The following is a 23206-nucleotide window of genomic DNA, read 5'->3' on the forward strand; positions in this document are numbered from 1 at the left end:
ATAAAACAAGTAAACAGGTAATGGCATTAAAGTCTCTCCTCTAAATCTGGGTAATTGTAAACATTAAAAAAAAGACTGCAGGACTATTCAAGTAATAGAACAATCACAGATGTCTTCTCATATGCAGGCTATTAGGTTATCTGCCATTCAAGATTATCAAAAAAGACATTTCATTATTCACAGATGCTCATTATCTCCATTTAAAATCTATACATTATATACAACACAGTTTTTGTGGTACTAGAATCCCCATGCCTTCCAAAGGTATATTTTTCACAATACACAATTACAATGAAACAGTGAATACAGTAACATTTTACACTGATGCATCTTAATAGGAACCACCAAATAGACATCTACATTGTACCAAAGTGTCATCACAGTTAGCCTCTCTGAGAGCTTGTGGGAAATACCAGAAGGGTATGCAAGGTTCAGGCACACTGATACATAACATTATTTATTTACAACTGGAAAGGAAAAAAGAGAGAAGAAAAAGGAAAGGAGGAAGAAGAAGAAGAAGAAGAAGAAGTAGAAGAATAAGAAGAAGAAGAAGAAGAAGAAGAAGAAGAAAAAGGAGAAGGAGAAGGAGAAGGAGAAGAAGAAGAAGAAGAAGAAGGAGAAAAGAAACAAACAGCCTTTTGCAGTTAACGCCTTCTAAACATGACAAATACATATCTCCATTTAGTGTGTGGTTCGCAACGTAGCAGCAGACCCTGTGTGCGAGCCTTGGTACTGATACAAAAAAAGTAAAGAATATATATATATTTTTATATATATATGTATATATATATATACGCATATATATATATATAAAAACAGAAGTCTAATTACAGCAACATTTGTTACTCTGTGATAAAATCTGCAATTTACAAAAATGAAATGACTGGTTTTTGCCTGCCATTAAGGCATTTCAAATTAACACCATGGAACTGATGTCTGTAATAAAGCGCTTCCTCATGTGATCCAGTCACATGACAATGTTCATCCCCAAATTCATCATTCTCTGAAAAGAGAAAGAAGAAGGTTTTAGTAGGCAGCATCCTTTCCTCACACTTTTTCCCTGCACCTTGAACACATCATGAAATGAAATCTGAACAAGCATTCTCAAACTCAAGAAGAAAAAACAGCAGAAGAAAAAACCCTCCCCTGTCAGGAGCAACATCCTAAGAAGTAACCTGTGCCAGGATTTTTCTTCTGGGTTCTGATACCCTGTCATCCATCAGCTCTTCCAGGGCTACAAACCTTTCTTACTCAAATAATTCTAGCTAATGATTGCTTTCAGACAGACACCTGTAACATGGAACTTCACAGTTCTATTTAATACATTAAATTCTGAGTTATAACATGGCAGCAATGAACAAAACCCTAATGTTAAAAGATGCTTTGGAATTTTGACTTGATATGGGATGATCATAATACAGAAGTTTTCCTCTTGACAACCCAGTAAATACCTGAGAAAATTTCAGGCATGTAAATGTATGACACGGGTGTGCAACTTAAATACAAAGCCATCTCTAATGGGCTCCCAAACAAACCTCTCCAAAAGCAAGATCAGCAAGCCAGGCAGACTTGCAGAATAGATGAAATCCTAAGTTTTTCTGGTCATGCATAGAGCCAACCAAACATTAATTTTAAACTCATTTTATTAAAAATTTGGATCTTAAATTATATTTCATAACCTCTTGTTTTATCTTAATTCTTAAAACACACTCAGAAGACAGACTACGTGTCAGAAGAAAATCTCAGAAGACAGATTACGTGTTCTTTTTTAATGATCTATGTTATAATTAAGAAACACAACTAAAGACAAAATGTTATTCTAAGGAGAACAAAATTGCAATTAACCCAAAGTACCAAGTTTTCTTCAACTTTAAAAACTGTGATGTACAAGGAAATGCACACCATCAGGCTAAAAAAAAATCTCTGATTTGCTTTTTCCTCTCTATGTTACAAGATATAATTTATTGACTATTTACCTTCTTTGTGCAGGAAACATACCAGATGCAGATGCCTGTGCAGCCACCTGCTGAGTGGCAACAAGGGCAGCAGAGGTCAATCCTGAGGGAAAGAAGAAAAAAAGGAATGTTGATGTACTTCTAGTTTTAATGGATTTTTGTGATCAGAGAAATGGTAGGCAGAATCTCCAAGGAAAACAACTAAAAAACATGGGGAGGGTTAATATTACATAAATGACAAATATTGTAGGCAACATTGTTAAGACAGTCTGCCCAGTATTATCAATACACCTTTCTGTCATAAACTGAATTGTCTTTGATAGATATTCTGCAAGAAATTGCAGCATTTCTACTTACTGCATTCCTTTCCAAATACTGCACTGTGTGATGCTAAATGGTTTGTATGAAGAGCTCATGAATAGGAAGCTCAGTAAAAATAATAGGTATCAGGAAACAACAAGAATCAAAAGTCACAGTGAATTACAGAAACTACATGCCAGTTGCTCAGGATACAATACTTTCATAATAACTTACCATTTTTATGGTTTTACTACTGAACAAGCATAATGCATCCCAAAAGGCATAAGGAATCACTGAATCACACTAAGAAATGTCAAGACTTTTACACAGGCAAAATAAGTGCTGAGGCACCAAGTCAACGTAAAGGAGAAATGTCATTTGGCCACCAGCTGTGGTAGCACGTACTTTGCTGCATGGGAGGAAACCTCCTTTTAATTCAGCTAGAGCCCACAGTCAGAGAAGAAACATTCAAAGACCAGTATAAAACCTAGGGAGAATAATTGTATCTCACTGGTGCTGCTTTTTTTCCTGACTGCAACTTTGCGCATGGCACTTGCCAAAATACAAAAAGTCCTCTTTCAAACAGTGAAATTATAGCAAGCACAAACGCTTGTGACTGCAATGCCTTGTACATAAAATATGTTCAGTATAAAAAGCTTTTGTCTTTGCTACACTTCCTCCATTGCTTGCACAACCCTAATTATACAAAAAGGGGGTTGTTTGGTTTGGATATTTTACTGCCTTTCAGCCAGTTAATGTCAGTTTGCAGGAGGAATCAAAACATTCATATGGATGACAGCCTAACTGGTACATCTTTAATAATGCTCTGACACCCAGTTTTGGAAACAAAACTTGGTATTTCTCAGGCATGTAGCTATTAATTTGTTGCTAGTATATGCTATGAATCATCAAGCCTTCTTTCTAAATGTAAAGCACTTCTGTTCTAACAACAGGACCTCCATTCAAAATGCTTGATGTTGGCACAAATCCAGTGTCAAGGCAACAATTCCATGAGGAATCCACTGACAATTTTTGGCTCACCTTGAAATGGGTCATACTGTCCTGGTATAAGGGGGTAGCCCATTCCAACGTGTGTGTGGTGGTGTGTGTGGAGATGCCGCTGGCTGAAAGGAGAATGGCGGTCTCGTTCTCTCTCTGCTTCCCGCTCACGCTCAGCTGGTGATTTTTCCACAGGCTGGTGACAGAAAGTGAAAGAAAACTGTTGTGAGAATTTTAAAAGGGATGAAATCACAACAAAACCATGTGCTACTACCTGTCAAAAAGCTTTTGAGTACAAATGATGAAGCTAATTTTTCTGAAGAAGTATCTCTACTGGAATATTTGCATTTGATTCTAATCTAAAGCTAATCCTTCTGGTTAATGATAGATTTCCCAAAGCACAAAGATTGTGAGGCAACACACTGCATCTGGAAGACACCATGGTGACTTCTAGCTTTGTGCTCCCTGAAGCACGGCTGGCTTGCCAATGCCTAAACAAACTAGGTAAGCTGCTGAAAATGGGTGTTAATTAATCCTCAACCTTCTAAAATTCTCTGGGGATCAAGTTTGACTGAATAGCAGAAAAACCTTTTAGAAAATAGAATGAGAGTCAGTGACTTGCTCATGATTAAAACCAGCATCAACTTATCTGAAGTGAAACCTGAAAGTATTTGCTCCAACTTCGTGAATCATATTTGTAAATCTAAATGGGGGCTGGTAATCAGCCGCTTGGAAGATGTGGATTCTTGGCAAATACAAGCAGGGAATATTATCAAATCCCACAGCCCAACTTCTCATTATGTTTCCAAATAGGAGGTTCCTGTTTAACTGCAAAAATATGTGCACCAGGAGGTATCTCTGAATCTGCATTTCTGTATGAGTCTATTCAAGACAGGAAACCTCAGTACAGAACTATGTTAGATGTGTTACATCCAGTTTATGCCACAGAAGCATTCTGACTATAAACTGCTTTTATGGTAAGCAGTACTATAAAGAAGAATCATCACTCTTAGCCTGATGCCAGATTGTGTGCTTCCCACCATTATGTTCCTCCTCTACCCCTTCCTGTATATGACACTCTCCAGTAAGAACAAATGATGCCTTACAACAGGTGACTTGCTGCGGTACTGGTTGGCATGCTGCTGGAGCAAATCCAGTGCTTTGGACTCAGTGGTTGATTTTGCATTGATGCTTGGGCTGGTATTGACCTTCTCTGCCTCTTCCCTCCCTGACATCTTCCCATAAACTGGATAATGAAATCCTGGAGAGAGATAGGCCCCTGCAGGTAAACAATAAATACCACATCAAGTTACTGGTTCTACATTTTGATTATTTCAAGGTAGGAGGAGACAACGTCAGAACTGAGAATTACATCAAAAGTAGATCACATGACTACCAAATGGCACACTGCTCTTCAATTTCACCACCTAATTTACCCTGATGAATGGAGGTTATAAAGAGGATTGAGTTGATAGCCATTTCAGACATTTATGGGTCCTCTTTAAGTAAAAGGAATAGTAACTATAATGGTTCTGACAGTAAGTGCTTAGAATATTTTTATAGGCAATAAACTATCTGTCAGTCTAACAGCAACAGCAGACTGTCAAGTGTTGAGAAACTTGAGAGTTCATAAAAGGAACATCTTGTATTAAATCAGTTTCATCTACAGAACTTTCCCCAGTGGAAGCACAAGCAATACAACGTCACCCACGAAGCTTCCAATTTAGCCCAGCCCCTAACAGAAATATTAAAAACACAGGCTTTAGTGAACCTTAGGATGCAAATCTTAACTAGCACGCCACGCAGGTTTCGGAATACGTACCAGGATAGCTGTGCATTAGGACAGGAGAGACTGCACGATAGGCTGGATGGTTGGGATCGTACATCTGTGGATACGGATAAGCATGCAAGTACTGGATGTATGACTGATGTTGACTCATTGGCGAGGAAACTGCTACTCTAGCACCCCGAGAGTCCTTCCAATTTACAGGAGTCTTTTGATCATCGTTTTTTATCTTGCTCTCATCCACTGATTGAGAATCAGAACGCTTGACCTCTTTAGGCTCCTCTTTAATGCTTGCTAATGAGACAGGAAGGTTAGGCAGGGAACTTTCCTTGTTAGGTGTTTTTCTAGGGCTGTCTTCTTTTAACTTTTTCTCACGATCAAGTTCTTCTGATTTTTGCTGATCTAGGTATTTGGGTTGGTAGACATAATGATGCCATGTTCGTGAATCTGGATCCTAATACAGAGGAGAAAAAAATTGTTCTGAATTTAGATGTAGAACCAAGTTTGTTATTGATATTTCCCACATTTCAGTTAATGTATTTTTAATAGCTGTTTTAATAGAGGAGAGGTTTGCTTGCCACAGAGTGCCTCGAGCTTAAAGTCAAACCAATATTCCCATGAAGGAGCAAGAGTCTATTATCAAAATTTAATTCAATTGCTTCATCTTATATCCTTCTTCATGCCTTTAACTAGTTTAATCATGAAATACATGTGCAATGTAATGAAGTTCTGAGACCATGTTATTCATAAAACATTTTAATTAAAGCCCACAGAGAGATTTTTCCCACTAGAGAGCAAAAAATATCTTTGAACCACAAAATTAGAGCTGGCTAATGATATGCCAGAGCACTTAGAATACCTGGAACAATGCACATGAACAGCTGATCTAGCAGGCAAGATTCTTATGCTGCCTCTGGTATTACTAACATCCAGGAATCAGTGGAAATCAAACATTAAAGCAGACTTTCAGCTGACAATCCTGTTTTAAGTTTGTAAAGTTACAGAGGGGTAGGTACTGCAAATAATTTTTTACATAATATGTTACACAGAGCAGTTTATAAATGTTTCACAACTAGAGAAGGGAGTTCTTTGCAATGCCACACTAAATCAGCATGGAGAAGCAATAGGAAGACTTCTTTTTCTAATACAGGATATGCAAGAACTAACTGTCAAGATTTTCCTCAACTGACAGACACTTATGGCACAGGCCACAGAAATATAAGCACACAACCAAACGCTTGGACAGTCTGGTTCAAATACTCACTTGAATCAGCAGAAATCTTCTCCTACTTAGGGCTGTACCATCCCACTTCCTTTAGAGCTCTCTACTCCCACTCCCCTGATCCCACTGTGCCTTGAAAGGCAGCCTGTGAGGGTGAAGTCTGGGACATACCATACACCAGAACATGAAAGCATCAAGCATTGAGGCTCCAGTTCAGAGCACGGAGACAGTTGCGTTGCCTCAAATGAAGGCAACGTGACATCTACGAGGGTCAGCATGAAGCCACTGGATAAAATTCTAGTTCCACTGAAGTCAATGGCAAAACTATCTCTGACTTCAATGGGGAGAGGATTTCATCCATTGTGTAGGTCTGTAGGGGCTTGGGGTTGGTTGAGGAGAGAAGGGGAACTTAACTGCTTCAGAAAGGTCACCTTGGGTTAAGATAAAGAGCTGTGCTTTAAGCCAACTCTTCAAAGAACCAGTTCACCCATCTTTAGTAAATGCCAACCGTCATTTAACAAAAAAAAGAAACACTTCAAACCATGTTTCAAATCTACTTTAAGTCCTCTCACAATGAAAGCTGCTTATTTTGCTTGAAATTTCTCATTTCTGAACTAAGCAAACTACATAGAATTTACATCTAAAAGAGAAATCTAATTCTATTTTATTCATGAATGTAGTTTAAAATAGTCAGTTCAGGTCTTAAGCCTGTGCTCTATCACCACCTTACTAGACTTTTTATTTTTTTTTTTGTTCTTTTCAAACAGCTCATCTGGAAGGTTTATTGGTCTATTCACAGACTACAATGCCATGCAGCATGAAAAAAGGATGGTGGAGCTTGTTTGGCTGCAGAGGTAGAAGAACGTAGTAGAATCAGAAAGAAAATCTCACAACCTAAAAGATTAACCAAGACACTCTTGTTCCATTTCTGGTGATCTCACCTGTTTAAATCTTGTGGTTGGATCTACTCCTGTTTGCTTCATTGAGTCCATAACAGATTTCATCTCCACAGCCTCCTTTATAAGCTGGTGGTTTTCCATTTGTTTGGCTTTGAAAGTGTCAGACTGAAGCTGCTGCTGGTGATTGGAAAGGATCTGTGATTTGCTTGTCTCCTCACCTTTGTTAGGAACTGATGACCCTATTTTAGTGTTATTTTTGCTGGACTCAGGAGTTGAAGGGGCCTTTGAAATAGTGGCAGATGGAATATTCTTCTGCTTGTTGTCATCCTTCCCAATCTCCTTCAAGGGGGGGTCATTCTTCCTTTCACAGTCCCTGCCACTTTGTGCCATTTTTTGTTCTGCTAGTCTCTGGTCCTCATAATATTTTTCATACTGCTGCCTGTAAGCAGGGTTGGAGGCCATTAAGGACTTTTGGTCCATATAGAGCCCATAGGCATACTGTCCATAATAAAGTGACTGAGCAAGTGCAGGGTGTCTTTGAGTTATTACAGACTGATGTTGCGGCTGCAAATTAGAGGAAGTGCTTTCGCTTTTCTTGGCATCTGACGATTCTGCCTTCTCTTTCTTTTCAGCCTCTTCCTCAGCCTCTTTTTTAATTTTCAGCCCCTGTGGGGTACTGCTGTTCCCAGTTGCTGGGGCACTGACCTGTCCAGAGTGCAAGTAACTTGGGGAATAGTAAGGATCGTAGCCATGGTAATAGGGAGAATGAGACTCTTTTGCTTGAGCTGATTGTGCTGTGGTTGAAGAATGTCCTTTTACAACACCATCTTTATTAGAAATAATATCTGATGGAGAGCTGGCCTTTGACCTCATGCCCTCTGACCTGCTGTCAGAGCCACCATCATCAGCTGCATCAGAAATATCTGAGTAAGCGGGGCTGTTGGTTTTAGCAGCCGTGCTGTCTGCGCCATTCTGTGTCAACACGTGCAGTGGGGCCATGGCAGATTGTCCATTCACCAAAGTGCTGCATTCCATCCTGGAGGCACTCCCTATGGAAGGGCTGGGCGCATTGTCTGTGAATGTGTAAACTTTATCAGCTTCAGCCTTAATACTTGCCATCCTGCTCTCTTGAGACTCTGACAATCCATTAGCTAGCACTTCATTTTTGTTGAGATGGTCCTTTAAAAAATGTCCAGATAAATCTTTTCCAGACCCTTTTGAATCCTCCAGCTTCCCCAGCTTAGAATCCATCTTGGGGCTGCCCGTCTCTTTGCTTTCTTTGTCCTTCAGCTTTCGCTTCTCCTTTTTCTTTTTGTCTTTGAGTGATGTGAGAGCTGGGTTTACAGTGCTTGGCTCTCCCATAATTGTGGGCTTTGGTTGAATGGGTTTCAGTGGAGGGCTCTTTGGTGTAGCCTGAACAATAGTAGTTGTTAGAGAGGGCAGACCCGGAATTGTCCCTGTAGTGGTGGTTGTAAAGGCTGTAGTAGGTATAGCTATTAACTGGGGAGGAGTTGGTGCTGGCGCTGGGGCAATGGGCCTGGCTGTTTTCATCTTGGAAAGGTTCTTATCCACTTTGCAATTGTTTGATTTCTTGCCTTTATCACCCAAACTCTTCTTCTCAATTAACCCTTCAGCCTCCAATTTTGGCATTTCAGTTTGCAAACTGCCATCTGCTACTGAGCAATTATCTAATGTGGCTGCCATGTTAGAAATTACTGGAAGGCTGCTCAATTCACTGTTCAGACCCTTCTTTTTGCCAGAATTCTTGCCAGTTTTGGAACTGATAACTGAACCAGAGCCATTGCTGGTCAGTTCCCTCTTTCCCTTGGGGGTCCCTGGGGTAGCAATGGAGGAAGGAGATGTCGGTGCTTTTAGTGGATCAAAGCCTGGCAAATTTGTGCTTTGCTCACTGCATTCAAGTGCGACGTTACTCAGTGCTTCCTCGCAGTCTGAAATTTTGTCTTCACTGTCAGGCTCAAACTCCAGTTTGTTTTCTGGGTCTAAGTGTGCATGAGCCTGATGGTAACGTAATCCATTAATGTGCTTGTACTTCTTGTTGCAGTTGGGGTGAGGACAGTCAATCAGCACTGGGGAAGAGCAGCCTTGGTCCAAAAAAGTAGTCTCGGGTTTCCCCTGTGGGGTGGTGGGAGTGCTTCTAGAGTTAGTACGAATGCGTTTTCCAGACTTATTGTCCTCTGAACTGGAGTTCAAATCCAGCTCCATAGGAGGCTTAGTTTTCCTCTTGTTTGTGGACGAGGGGCTGGCTTTGACTTCATCCATGGCACAGTTTGGGGGTGTTCTGCGCCCACTTGAGTTAAGGCTACCCCTCCTCCCCTTGCCATTGGCACCGCCTCGATTTTTATTCTGAAGTCCTCTGGACTCTGCAAAACTCGCATCATTCCCAGGTACAGCAGCAGCTGCAGCGGACCTTGCCCGCTTCCCCCTGCCCCGTCCTCCGCGCATTTCCAGGTCACTGGTTGGCGATTCACAAAACCTGCACAAACAATAGATTTCATCAGCAGGAGCCATGAACTAAAAAAACAAAAACCACCACCACCACGTCCCGTAAGAGAGTCTTCACACAATACTAAAGGAAAGATGTCCTTCTGACAAATGAGAACAGTGTCAAAGTCATTAAAAAAGGACAAAAATGGTAAGGACATATCCACCTGGTTAGAACAATGGAGCAAAAAATTTTACTAACTTGCAGAAGTGCATTTTGAAATTAACTGCTCTCTGACCGAATCCCATGAATTTCCTCTTCCCTCTCAAAAACAGAAAAGTAAAATAAAGAAGAGCTTCCACTCCACTTTTCACTCTGGAAGAGAGAATTACTTGTTTCACTGGTGCATGTTTTCAATTATAACTAGTTGTGCTTTATTAATCCCTGTATGGTCTCTTGCCTGAGATTAGGGGTTAAAATACAGTGGAGAAAAAACAGACCCAGAATGCTTGCCTACCTAGGAGGGGCCCAGTCATGCTTTGTGCAGTCCAACAGTGTTCCCACGTAAGTCTTGTTCCTCCATGTAACGTTTACCACCAGGACACCTGTCAGTGAGTGAAAAATAAAGTATCATTACAGTTAGAACAGTAACTGGGATAGGCTTTTTAGGCTTTTTGTTTTGCCCTCTTATTTTTTCTTCTTTTTTTTTTCTCTTTTTTCTGTTTTTCCCCCATAGAGTGAGACATTTACTCTCATTTGCTTTCAAACACTCTGGTCTATATTCTTCCTCTTTTTTGGTTTCGGTGACCTCAAGTTAAAACCCACAGGAAAGACTGCAAATGACAAAGAACAAGAATGTGTGCATGCATGTGTGTGCGTGTAAGACAGCTTGCCTGTGTGACCGTGTGTGTGTAATCAAGATACAGCTGACAGAAGGAAATGGGTTTTGCCATGTCCTGCTGTAAAACAGCAACACTCACCTCTTAATTTTGCTATTATTGCCCATAATTGCTTTCACTTGGCAGCCAGCCAGTATAAACTAAGCACCAGTTACAGTGTTTAAATCTGAAGGTGACTGAGAGGAATAATCTGCTTTGCTTTGAACAATATGATAATGATGCTTCTATTTACTTGAAATTACTCATATCCAAACACACCAACATACACATGTATGCACCACAAGTTTTGTTCAGCAGACATAGCTGGAAAAAATGTATTATTTGCCTTGTTTTTGTTTCTGTGGAAAGCGAGAGACTAGACATGAAACTTCAACCATACAGCAGTGAAGGTAGGAGTAATTATAATATATATTTATAGAGGAAGAGAGATATTTCAGAAAACCTACTGTAACTTAATTGCTTTTCCATTTATGACTTTTATTAAATGCAAATTTGCCTGCCTAAAGCAGAATTCTCATTTTGTTTTATTAGAATTATCCCTGTAAAATTTGTGAATGATGAGGTAGGTTATTGTAAGTAACAAGAAAATAAATGTGGGGGATGTCATTCAAATGTTTTCAGGTTGCTCTTAAATGCTTCTTCACATAATTTATCATCATGTTTATGGACTAGCCAGCATAATGACCCCTTTAATTCATTAACTGCCACAGATAAACAGAAGGTAGTGTTATTGAACCAGACATCTCTTCTCATTAGAACACACACTGAAATAAGAAATACATTTTATCTAACAAAGAAAGGCACAATACAAAATGTTCCCAATTTATGAGAGGCGTGAAGACACCAACTCGCAGCTGACAGCCTTGTTTTTCCTCTACACTTCCCTTATTCTATCTGCAGCTCTCTGTAACAGATACAATTATGGCATTGTGCCAGAATGCTTCCAGCTCATCTTTTTGCTTTGTGTTACCAGTGCAATTTCTAATTTTGCACTAAAACCATCCCTCTCTGCTGCACTGAGGTGAAGTTAACATGCAAGCAGCAGCTTATTTCCTCAGGGATCTTTTAGCAGCAGGGAAGTATTTTAAATGTTGTTAGCAGAGGTACCAGGGAAAAAGGGATTTCCTTGAAAACTCTCTGTAACAGATTTGAAATTTATCCCCTATATGGTTTTTCATTGTGATTAGGCAACTGGAATTCTGTACACTGGGGGGAAGCATGAAAGACAAACTGCACTTCTAGCCAGTGTCTGAGTCAGGCTTTCAGTACCTAGAAGGACCATGGTGAAGGTGTTTAGGGAGAGACTTGATGTGGCACTTAGTCCCATGGTCTACTTGACAGGGTGGTGTTGGGTCACAGGTTGGACTCGATGATCTCAGACAACCGAACTGACTCTGTGACCAGTGTTAAAATGTCACGCTGTATTTTTATGACCTGTGCAAACTAGGCAGCCTGCAAAGACACCAAGGCTGCTTTATGGTGCCCCTTGCTTAGGCATGGAGGCAGCCAGGGTGTGCTGGGGTTCAGGGAGGAGGAGGAGGAAGAGGAAAACAACCCAGCACATCCAAGAGTAAATATCTGTTGGTGGAAATGGAGTTTCTTACAATGCCAAACTCCAAGTTATGTTCCCACTTGCCACTCACACCCTAGAGAAAGGAGATTGCAAAGGTGCTTCTCTGGCAGCTTTGATGCCTTTCTTCCACTATAAGCGCTTGTGATCTGTGACTCTGTAAGCCTCCAAGTGAAAATCATGAGTATTTTTCACTGGTAAATTGTATTACAGCATGCAGCCCATCTATCTGCAAGCAGCACATTTGATCCCTCCAGCCCACATACCAGTGTTTGTCCAGTATCCAAGAAGTAACAAGCAAAGAGAGCTCTCTGACATCCCATGGAGTGTTACTGAAGAACTATCTTTGTCATTTTTTCTCCACCAGCTAGTTCCCCTTTACTCTCCTTTTAAAAAGCAATTGTTATTTTTGTGGGGATGTTCGGTCTTTTTTGGGGGCGGTTGGGTTGGTTGGTTGGTTGGTTTGTTTGCTTGTTTGGTCTGTTTTATTTTGGGTTTGGTTTTTTTTTTTTGTTTATTTTGGGGGGTTGTGTTAATTATTTAAGGTTTATTCTGACCTATGCATCCATCTTCCTTGATATTTGTAATCTTGCCTGTCTCTACGTGCACTTCATTCATTTATTTATATAGAAGACCTAGGGATAGTTCATTACCTATTGACAGAAAAGAGGGCAAGGTAGAAGGCACAGAATACTGAAAAGAATAAAAGCCCTTGAAATCAATACATTTCAATAATTCTAAGAAGATATTTAAATGGTGTTCCATTGTAAGAAAGTCAGTATTTCAAAAGCAAACACAAGTAAGTTCCTCCCTTAATGTCTGCTACATATAGCATCTCATTAAATTTGTCCCGTGCAAGCAGGAGAGAACATTAATCTCCACTCTGTGTTAGAGTAGCTATGGCAAGGAATACATTTCCTTACCCTAATGGACATCACATTGCCCAGCCACATGTAGGATTCCACAGAACCAGCAGGAAGGTAACTCATTCACTCTTCCAAGATTATCTCGGGAAAGGATGAGGAGAATATAAGCAACACGGGAGGTAGGACTGATCTAAGGAAACATGCAACTGGTGGAGCTTATGTCTTTCACCAGAAGGTGAAAATGGAGATGACTGAGTTGGTAATCCACACAAAGCACTTGATGTAGTGCTGAAGAGAAAAGATTATTCTTCTAAATCAGGGTGTACTGTTTGTCCTGGCACAGCATTTAAGCTCAACTCAAGAACCTCTGCTGAGCCTGCTCAGCCCCAGAGGCAATGCTACAGCAGTGTCAGCTCACCCCCCAGTATCACTCTGAGTACACTGGCCACGCACTCAGGGATGCGCTAACCCTTCTCGGGGTCATCCCAGCTCCTCTCTGTGTGCCCACAGACCCACTCCATCTTGTGAAGGAGCACACTACACACAGGACCAACCCTCTCGGGGGCTGTGCCAAATCATAAAAAGTTCCTGTAATGACTGTAATTAGACTGTATATCATGTAGCAATAATTTATTTAACATTGTCTGAACAAGAGAGAAAATGCAAAGACAGCCTGAGAAACCTACAGGTTTCATACTATCTGAACACAGAGATGCATTTTCACCTTAAAAGCCCAAGAGCCTAAGCTTTTTAAAATACCCATTACTGAAGAATGGGAAAAAATTCAGGTGCTTGTAATGAAATGTGCCCGAAGGTATTTGGACTCTCTAAGATGCTTGAAGTTTCAGGAGGAAACTTAGCCAAATATCTAACTCTGTTCTTGTGAGGTTGGATCAAAGAACAGTGAATATATACTACACACAAATGCTTCTTTGAGCAACTAAGGGTGTCATCTCAAAGAGTTTGACCAATTACCAGAGCACAGTTCACAAGAATTAGATGTAATAGAGAAAAACCTCATATTCCCAAAGTACAGATATAAACGTCTTGGTTTAATTTGGTTGATCATTCTATTTGCAAACTATGTAACTATTCACAGTTACAGCAGACCCGAAATTAGCAATACTTTCTGCAGTCTTCAGCGTTGTGTGTCCTACATTAAAGCAAACAAGAATATGAAAATTGCAAGTTCTGAAGTTACTACCCATGCTACTCTTCATCATTCAAGAGTAGACAAAGTAAGTAAAGAATGTTTTATGTGTGGGAATTACAAAATCGTGTTACAATGTAAGGAAATGCAGTCATGTTACCCAGAAGATTTACAGTTCACCTACTGTAGTTTTTCCTGCTGAAATCCGTTATTAGCCAAGGCAGAATCATACCCAAAAGCATTAATGTATGACAGCGGTATGCCCAGGATGTCATCTGGTGCCCACCACTGTCAAGAGAAGCTCCTCCTTTAACACTGAATGTTTTCAGCCTTTTAGGAACAAGACAAGATTTTGTATTTTATTCTTTTTCCTCACGTTACGTGTACCATTATGAGTTCTTTTTCTTTACTCATCACAATCATAACCACAATGTTAATGGTAAAACATTTTCAGGCAGGAAAAACTAACGCATGCCAATAGGAGCACAAAAACCATTTTACATAAGCACTTCTGGTATGTAACATATACAAAACAACTGTGACAATTTGTACCTGAATTTTAATATGGAATGAGAGGTCACATGTCACAAAAGTGATATGTAAGAAAATAATTTCAAAAACCTACAGGAAAAAAACCTCACTTTTTATGAATTCTGTGATATGATGTACCTCTTCTTCCCTTGTCCCTTCTTCCTCCTTTTCAGCACTTCATAGTAAAGACCAGAACCAAAATCTGCTCTTTACTATTAACTATATCTCATAGAATGAAATATGCCATCACAAATTGGAAATGGAGCAACTAAACTTGTTGCTAAGAAATGCAGATGTGCTATTTTGACATAAAGACATCACAATCAAAGGCATTTTCAGTATCAAGCAAGGGTGTTGTTCATATGGACTACTCTGGCCCTGCACGTTTAGCAGACACATCTATACTCTTGCAGATGTTCCTCCATTTAAAGACAAAAAACCCCTGAAGTGCCTAGTCTAAAACAGATATGAATCTCTCTGTTATCTTGACTCTGTTTTCTGCAACGAACATAAGCCAAGAATTTTATGTCTGTATTGAAAACTTTGAAAATGAGATCATGTGGTGAGGAATCAAATTACCACATCACTACCTTAAATGTGGGCCCTAGCTTTTAAAAATACTGGCTTTAGAAAACAAACATGTTCAAATTCCAATACAAGTAGATGCTACTCAATTAATCAGACAGGAAAGCCTGACTCAATTTTTACAGCATAGGCTGCTTTTGTGTTCAGATCACATCAAATGTTACAAAATCCTGGTTTAGTGCAAACTGATTATTTTACCAGGGAACTCAGCAGACCAGTTATCTGAATGGGTAAGCCTTCATTTTTGTAAAAGGAGCTGCTCCCTCTACTCTTAGTAGAGAATCTGGCCAAAAGTATCTGTAAAATTCTGGAGAAACCAGATCTGCACAAAGTCTTTCTGAACACTTCTACAACTGAACTGTTGAAGGATATTTAAATGATCTTTCAAAACTAGGAACAATTTGTCTACTTGTCAGTCATCAAAAGTCATGTACGTTTAAAAAGTCAGGTATATTTTAGAAGTTACACAAGTCATTTATGCTTAAACATAAGTGCATTCCTCTGTGGTCAAATGTCCAAAATTAACAGTGATGCCTAACTAACTTACTTCACTACCCTGGATATAACTTTAAAACAACTTTTGCTGATATCAGAGGAAGACCTCTAAAGTGTACAGAATTTTGCAGAATTTTTTTAGTAAGATTACTTCTTTAAAAGATTAATATGATCAATTATTGTAGCAAAAATTTCTGTGGCATAGTAGTTCTTCAAGGCTGAGATACAATCCTTGGTATAGAGAGGCATCACATAATGACTTGATGTAACACTACAGCATAATCAATTCCTTGTATCTTTATGATTAGTGAATCCACAAATCTGTTTGCAAGCCAAATTTGATTTGCCTTTTGTCCCTGCCATGCCAAGTACAAATAATACAGATGTGCCTGGGATAGCCAAACCATGGCACATCTGTCATCAGTGAGTACACCAACACTATTGATTAAACATGTTTTATTCCACATCTGGCACTGAAATTTTTTTGGTCCCACACGTATCTATTTGACACTACTTTCTAACAATAGCTAAAATACACGAAATGCAGAAAGCTGCAAGATGAAAATCTATATTCTTAGGACTATCTCAAGCGTTTTTGTTGACACTGGTTTAGTAAAAGCAGTACAACTCATTTGCCTCACAACCACCATATCCGCCACATCATCATCAATCCCACATCCACATATACACCTGCAATTCATCCAGGCATAAAAAACACAGAACAGTTTTTATATTAGACTTGCAATGCAAATGCCTTATTTCTCCCTGATTGCTTCCATCCAGAATGTAATCTAAAATTAACAGTAAACACTCTATGTATGAAGCCACATCTTATAGAGAGAACGCTGATCTGGGAGATGTACACTTTATTTACTACTTTAATCACACTCTCTGTCTAGCATGGCACAAGAACTTAACTACATCTACAGCAGGTGCACATGTAACAGGAATCAACATCAGCCAGCCTGAGAATGTAATGATTGTCAGGTGGCCTGAAAATGCAAGACTGGTGAGTTGGCTTTTTTGTTTTGTTTTGCTGGTGGGCTTTTTTTTTTTTTTTTTTTTTTTTTTTTCCAAGAGCCCTATTGCAGCAGAGAATGTTTGAAAAGTCGCTTTAACCACATCCTGTAATCAGACCATCTGGAGCACAGATCTGCAATTAGTCATCCTGGGCACTGGACTTTATCTGAACAAATACTGTACGGCAATGAAGATGAGAAGATTGGATAGCATCAAGGAAAAGAAGCATAATGAAATACTGCTGGTGTAGTCATAAACCACTGAGGCGCTTAGCTGTGGCATTAATTCTGTATTCTGTACTTTATGAAAGCATAGCAAGTTCAAAGGTTATAGGGTTGAGCAGCAAAACCCTGCTATTTTAGTTAATGTCACCCTGCTCATGGCTAACGCTTGGGTACAAATTGCAGTAGCTTCTGCAGCAGCCTAAAAGAGTAAGATCACATCTGTGTGATTTCCAGTAAGTTCTGGGTAATGACAACCTAAATTTCATGGGTACTTTATTTGAATGTCATACCCTTTCTTGTCTTTTCATTATGAAGTCATTGGTAAAATAAAGGTTATATTGCACGTAGGAACTACCACCTTAGTTTAGAAATATCTGTTTTATAGAACCTATTCCCTGGACTTGCATTACATAATCCCATTTGCATCCAAAAGAGAAGCAGCAATTATACAGTGAGGAGTAGCTCTTGGAAACATGGAGCTGGGCCATCAAGCAGAAAACTTTTTAACCCTATCTAATAATTACTATAATAGATTTTCTTAATCTAGAAGTTTATCCCAGTGCATATAAAAGAATAAACACCGCAATAACTGAAGAAATCCTGTTTCCCCATGAGCCCATGTGCTTAATACACAAAAGAACACAAGCTACTTCCATCACTGTCATGTCTCCTGCATCCTTTGTTCTGAAGCCTGATGGGCTGTATTGATTTGGGAAAATCATTGAACTTCTTGGAAAACTAGACTCTAGCTTATCCACCACCATCTATTTCTTTTTCATGAAGACAGCTGGTCAATATTCAGTTGAACGGTCAGCTAAAAGAAGCTCTGGTTTCATTTCTTTTTCCTGCCTCCCTAGCAACATGCTCTTTTCCAGCTTTAGCACAAAAAACCCCAGCATGTTAGGAATACATGTAGCTGAAGTTAGCTGAAATTACAGCTCCTTTGGACAAAGCTATGACTGAAATGCTGGGGGCAGATTGGTTCTGGAAGATAGTACAGCATCTAATCAAAGAGCTCATGTCCCTTATTAGTTATAATGATAACTGTTATTATTTTTCTCAGTGCATATATTTTTTCTAAAACTGGTCTGCCTAACAAGTAACCAGTGAGCGAGATCTAAATGCAAATGGAGAGCTGAAAGAAATATGAATGGTCCTAATCAAACATAAGGCTAAATTTCACACTCATTAAAAGACCAATAAAAGACTCAATGAAAACTGGGTAATACCCCAGAAATTACATCAGATTGGATCCCAAATGGTTTGTTGATTTATCCACAATGAAATAGTTCTACTAAAATATGAGCTACTTAGAGTGGTGATTTTGAAAACTATGAAGCCACAGCAACCCACATAATTTTCTCCTGCCAGATTTATATCAAAGTGATTAGAATTGGCAGGATTAGGAAAACTTTTGGATAAACTGCTGTTACACCTCTCGAATGTCAGACCACATGATTGCAGTGTTTACAAGAAAATGTGCAATTAATGTTATTATAAACTAACCATAGGCTTCTGACCTCTGGAGTACAACTAAAGAGTTAGTTTTTGTGCAGCCATTACCTTTTCTTCGGCCAGAGTAACTGAACAATTTCACTGTTTCACAACAGCTTGAGAATAAAACTGCAGTCTTACTTTATTTCAGCTGATACTAAAAATGCAAGTTGAAAATCGTTTAACATCTGTGTGTTCTAAAGAAAACCATATCTGTTTCAGAAATAAAGTACTCTGTTTCTAGCAGATTTTTTTTTCTTTTTTACTTCAGTAATCATAACTGTGATTCGCATAGCCTGGCACTGAAAAGTGTCACAGTCTCAATTTTAGAAGAAGGAAATGCTGTTCTGTAATCCCCTGAGTTTCCCACTCACTTCTCAAAAAGTGTTATTTCAGCTCCTGTGTTGCTGGCCTGTTGAACACATGGACACTCTTCTGACTTCTTGTAGAGCAAAAGGAAAAGAAGCCCCACAATCCACCGCCTCTGCTTGCACTCCAGGACCATATGTCACTTGAGATAAGCAACAGAACACAGGGCTTTTCAACTAATCTGTCACACTTGCTTCCTGCACTTTATATTAATTACAGGAACTCTTCAGTACTTACTTCTTTCCCAAACTCTTTCTCCCTTAAAAGCAAGTAAATAGCAAAGTAAAACAAGTCTGGAGGATGGGGGAAAAGAGCTATTGTTTCAACACAAGAAGTAGGGCCAAAAAAAGGGAAAACCAAAACAATTTTTTCTCACCCAGACAAGCATTCAGGAGTTCCTTTTAAGAATTATCTGCCTCATTTCTGTTCTTCTTCTCAGACACCAGACCACAAAAATACTGTTTTCATCAGCAGACTGTTGAGAAACAGCTGCAGAAATGGGGAAGCTGGTACAAATTTATGTGTGTACGCATGTCGCATGTGTGTGTGTATCTGTTTAAAAAAAAACTGACAAAACCCCCAAAACCTATTAAAGATCCCTTATTTATTTTTTTTTTTCTTCCTAAGACATGTATTAGGGCATCTCAATAGAAGTTTGTCTCCCAGCTCTGAACTCTGCTACTGTAAGAATTTGATGAGCAAGTAACAGATGACAAAATGCACCTATAAACCTTCAGGTATCTTTGGTGATTTGTTTCCCAGCTCTGTACATCACGAAAAAGAGCTACCAGGTGCAAACACTGGTACAATTATTTATCAAGCAGTAGAGTAGCTAATGAAACATAAAGACATGGAAGACAGAAGAGAGACAATTTATGGAAAAGAAACAGCATGAATAAAGAAACAATTCCAATCCCAAACCATGAAAATTCTTCCAAATCTGTAGACTGCAGATAGCAGAATTGCAGTTGAGCCAGACAGACAATTCTGCTCAACCTCAAAGAGCTGCTGCTGATCCATGTACCTCATTGGGACTGAGAAGCAGAGCCCCTTATAAATTATGATGCTTTATTTAAAGTCAAAGCTTTTATTTGCTTTTGTGCCAGCTTTGGATCCTTTTCATCTCTAGCTTCCAGGCCCAAGAGAGAACACACTCCTGTAGCTCTGCTGGCAGCCAGCTGTGGGCCTCAGTAAGTCATAAAGCTTCCTAACAAGTCATTCTTTACAAAGGCCAACTGCAGTTAGTAGACATGATAACTTCTCTATTATTCCACTCACTAGAATTTAAAATAGCAATTTAAAGCAATGGCTGAAAACATTGAAATCTACTGAACTGCATTTTACATCTTTCTCTCTCTCTCTTTGCATTAAGCTTCACTGATTTCATGAAGACTTCATTGTCTTCAGCCTGGGAAAAGGGTAAGTAAACACCTAAGACAGACACATCCAAGACAAAAGGGAGGGAAATAAAAACATTTAGGATTTATTCTGCAGAACTCCCTCAGGTTTTTCTTGCAACAGCTAACAGGAGACAAAATGCTCCTCTTTCTTTGAGTTTGTGGGGATCACAGGGACACATCCTTTATATTTGGGGGTATAAACGCTATTTAAGATCTTAATACAGTAATATGCCATCAAGAAACCTCATGGCAAAGTACATAAAGATGTGGTATATTGTCAAGCACTTGGAATCCTATGAAAACTCCAAGTGTGAATGATGAATTCTCTAATTCTTTCCCACTCATGCACCAAAAAGGAATCAGTTTAGTGTGGCCAGACCCAGCACTCCCATTTTTCTTCTGTCTAAGAAAAGCAGATCAAGAACCTTAAAAATCTGGGGTTCTTCTTCCTACATAATTGCTTTGGTTTAGGATTTTGTGTAGCCTAATTTCAAGGTCTTTTGTTACTATAGCTGACAGATTATAAACCAAACTATGCTTGAAACTTCTAGATTTGAAAACCATGAAACAAATATTATACATTACCAAAGCTATATGTTGCATAATTTTTGCAGTTCTTACACCACAAACTAGTTATTTTCTTTGAAAAATGGTAGGCAGTGCTATCCTTCCCATTATAAAATTCTTGTAGTTTTGTGGTGGAAAGATGCCCCTAGCAGTCAAAAGTGTTTCAGTTACCCACTTAAGATACCAGTTCAGTTTTGTAAACAAGCCTAATGAACTGTGACTAATAGTGTTCTCCTTGAGCAGAAGTAAGGTAAAAGGGCTTTTGTTAGCATCTACTGAAGTGAAGTAGTCACATTTTGCTGGGACAGAACAAAAGTGAGCTACTTGTCAGCTAACCTACTTCAACGGTGTCAAAATTCTGCAGAGAAGTTCACCATAATTTTCTTTTCTATCTTTTAAATTATCTTCCAAGTGGGTAAACTATTAAAACATCTAGTTAACCAGCTGGTTTACTTCAGGTGCTCCACAATACTGACACAATGCAAAGGCAAGCTACCACCAAAATGAGTACCCACTAGTAATTAGAGTACTCTCTGTGAGACTTTCCTTCTCTTACCAGCAACTGGTTGGACAATTTTCCTGTGAGCATGCTTTGTGCATGCTGTCCCAATTTCTCCACTTATTAATAGCAGTCTGGCTAGTTTACTCAGGCTTGCTATGATCTATGCCTCTGCTACAGCTTCTCTTGGCTTTTCATGCACTGGACGTGATCAACCTTTGACCCTCATAGGTTTAGAAACAAAACTATTTAGACACTGAAGACAAGTCAGTGTTGCATAAAATGTAGGCAAAAACTCAGGATGCTAGGAAACCTAATATAATCAGCTAAAAATCTCTATGTTTCTTTTGGCAGTGTAACATCCCTAAAAGGATTATCATAGGCATGCGCTCCCTCATCAAAAGTACAACCAGCATAATGACAGAAACACATATTTCTATCCTGGGAGACTGTTTTCCCACATCACTAAGGGGAAAAAAAAAAAAAGGACTGGACTTTCAGACATTACTTAATTATTTCTTTGGTCAGACAAACAGTTTCACGATAAAGCTTGCTTTACTCCAGAATCTACACACAAATTTCTGTATAAATTATTGACTGCACTTTGGCCTCATCTGAAATGTTGGCCCCTGAGGCTGATAAGCTCTGACCCCAGGTGACACATCCAGCCCTCTCACAAGAGGCAGGAACATTATTGCTTTGCACTGAGGACTGCAGCGCAAGAGCCAATCAATCAAGCTCCCTGACAGCTTTTACAGCCTCCTCACATTAGGCCTAAGTCAAACTTCAGGGCTCCTATTGTTCACATTATTCTTTTCTTCCTCTGCTCTGATGAAGTTAGAGCAAGTCCAAGGCTTCAATGAGAAAGAAAGGCTATTATGAGCAGCTCAGATTTTATTGACTCTGAGCCATACAACAATGGCCCCAAAGCCTTTTCCTTGAAAGCAACACATTCCTAATTGCTAATAATCATAGGTAACAAAGATCAATCCTTAGACTCTGACTTATGTGAAAGAGAGGTGTAACACTGAAACAGACAGAATTGTAATCTTTACATAATAAGAAAGATTTTGGAAGATAATTTTATGCACACCAAGAAGGATAAGCTTTCAGTCACACAGAACTGTTATACATATGTTACCATGTACTATAATATAGCTTGTGTATTAGAAAACCAGTGACCATAACAGATTTACAGTAGTTTCACGAATACAAGCCGCACGGAGTATAAGCCGCACTTCCGGTGCGTTGACAATGTTGCTGTCTTTGTCAATAAATAAGCCGCACCCCGAATATTAGCTGCACTTTCGTTCATAGCGAGAATCCGTGCGCAGCTTTCACAAATTGGCCAATAAGTAACAGGATCGCGGCATAGAGGGGTTTACTGGCACGGGGTGGGGCCAGGCAGGCTCGGCCCGCTCATGGTTGCCGACGGGGTCGGGTGGCCCAGCTTGGTGCTACGGCTCGGCGGGGCTGGCCGGGTGGTGCTGCCGCCGCCGCCAGGCTCGCTGTCCCCCCTCTCCCGTCAGCACCGCCTCGCTGCCACGTTTGCTCGCCTGGCCAGCAGGCCAGCCGCCGCCGCCACCGCCGGGCTCACCGGCCGCCCCGCGCCGCGTTTGCTCTCCCTGGCCGGCACTGCAGGCCCCCGCACCGCCAGGCTCCCCTACGCTGCTGGCCCCGATTCTGCTGGGCTTCCCCCGCTGCCAGGCAGCCCCACCCGCCGGGCTTCCTGCTTCTGCCATGCTCCCCTGCACTGCGAGCCCCAGTTCTCCCGGGCTCCCCCGCCCTGCTGGCCCGGGCTCTGCCGCCCCCCCTGCCCCGCCCTGCTGGCTCAGGCTCAGCCGCCCGCCCCCCACACTGCTGGCCCCGCCTCTGCCAGGCTTTCCCACCTCTGCCGGGGCCGGCCAGGATCCAGCTTGGCTTGGGGCTGCCG

The 23206-nt window shown here is 40.2% G+C and overlaps 1 protein-coding gene across 4 annotated transcripts in view; it reads right to left on the reverse strand.

Annotated features, from left to right (window-relative positions):
* Nucleotides 1–565: 565 nt before the first annotated feature.
* Nucleotides 566–23206, reverse strand: part of ZNF608 (zinc finger protein 608) — an 82487-nt gene continuing 59846 nt past the window's right edge. For 3 of the 4 annotated variants that reach the window (XM_033084827.2, XM_033084828.2, XM_033084826.2), the window contains exons 4-10: nucleotides 10122–10209; nucleotides 7204–9655; nucleotides 5077–5494; nucleotides 4361–4533; nucleotides 3297–3450; nucleotides 1977–2058; nucleotides 566–1003 (exon numbers count right to left, since the gene is read on the reverse strand). In XM_033084827.2, coding sequence (XP_032940718.1) covers nucleotides 997–1003; nucleotides 1977–2058; nucleotides 3297–3450; nucleotides 4361–4533; nucleotides 5077–5494; nucleotides 7204–9655; nucleotides 10122–10209 — 3374 coding nt within the window. In that variant the 3' untranslated portion in view covers nucleotides 566–996. Of the gene's footprint in view, nucleotides 1004–1972; nucleotides 2059–3296; nucleotides 3451–4360; nucleotides 4534–5076; nucleotides 5495–7203; nucleotides 9656–10121; nucleotides 10210–23206 lie in introns of those variants that run through there. The other variant, XM_033084829.1, reaches the window with a different exon arrangement.

This window comes from Catharus ustulatus, chromosome Z (genome assembly GCF_009819885.2).
Source record: "Catharus ustulatus isolate bCatUst1 chromosome Z, bCatUst1.pri.v2, whole genome shotgun sequence".
Classification (NCBI taxonomy): Eukaryota; Metazoa; Chordata; class Aves; order Passeriformes; family Turdidae; genus Catharus; species Catharus ustulatus.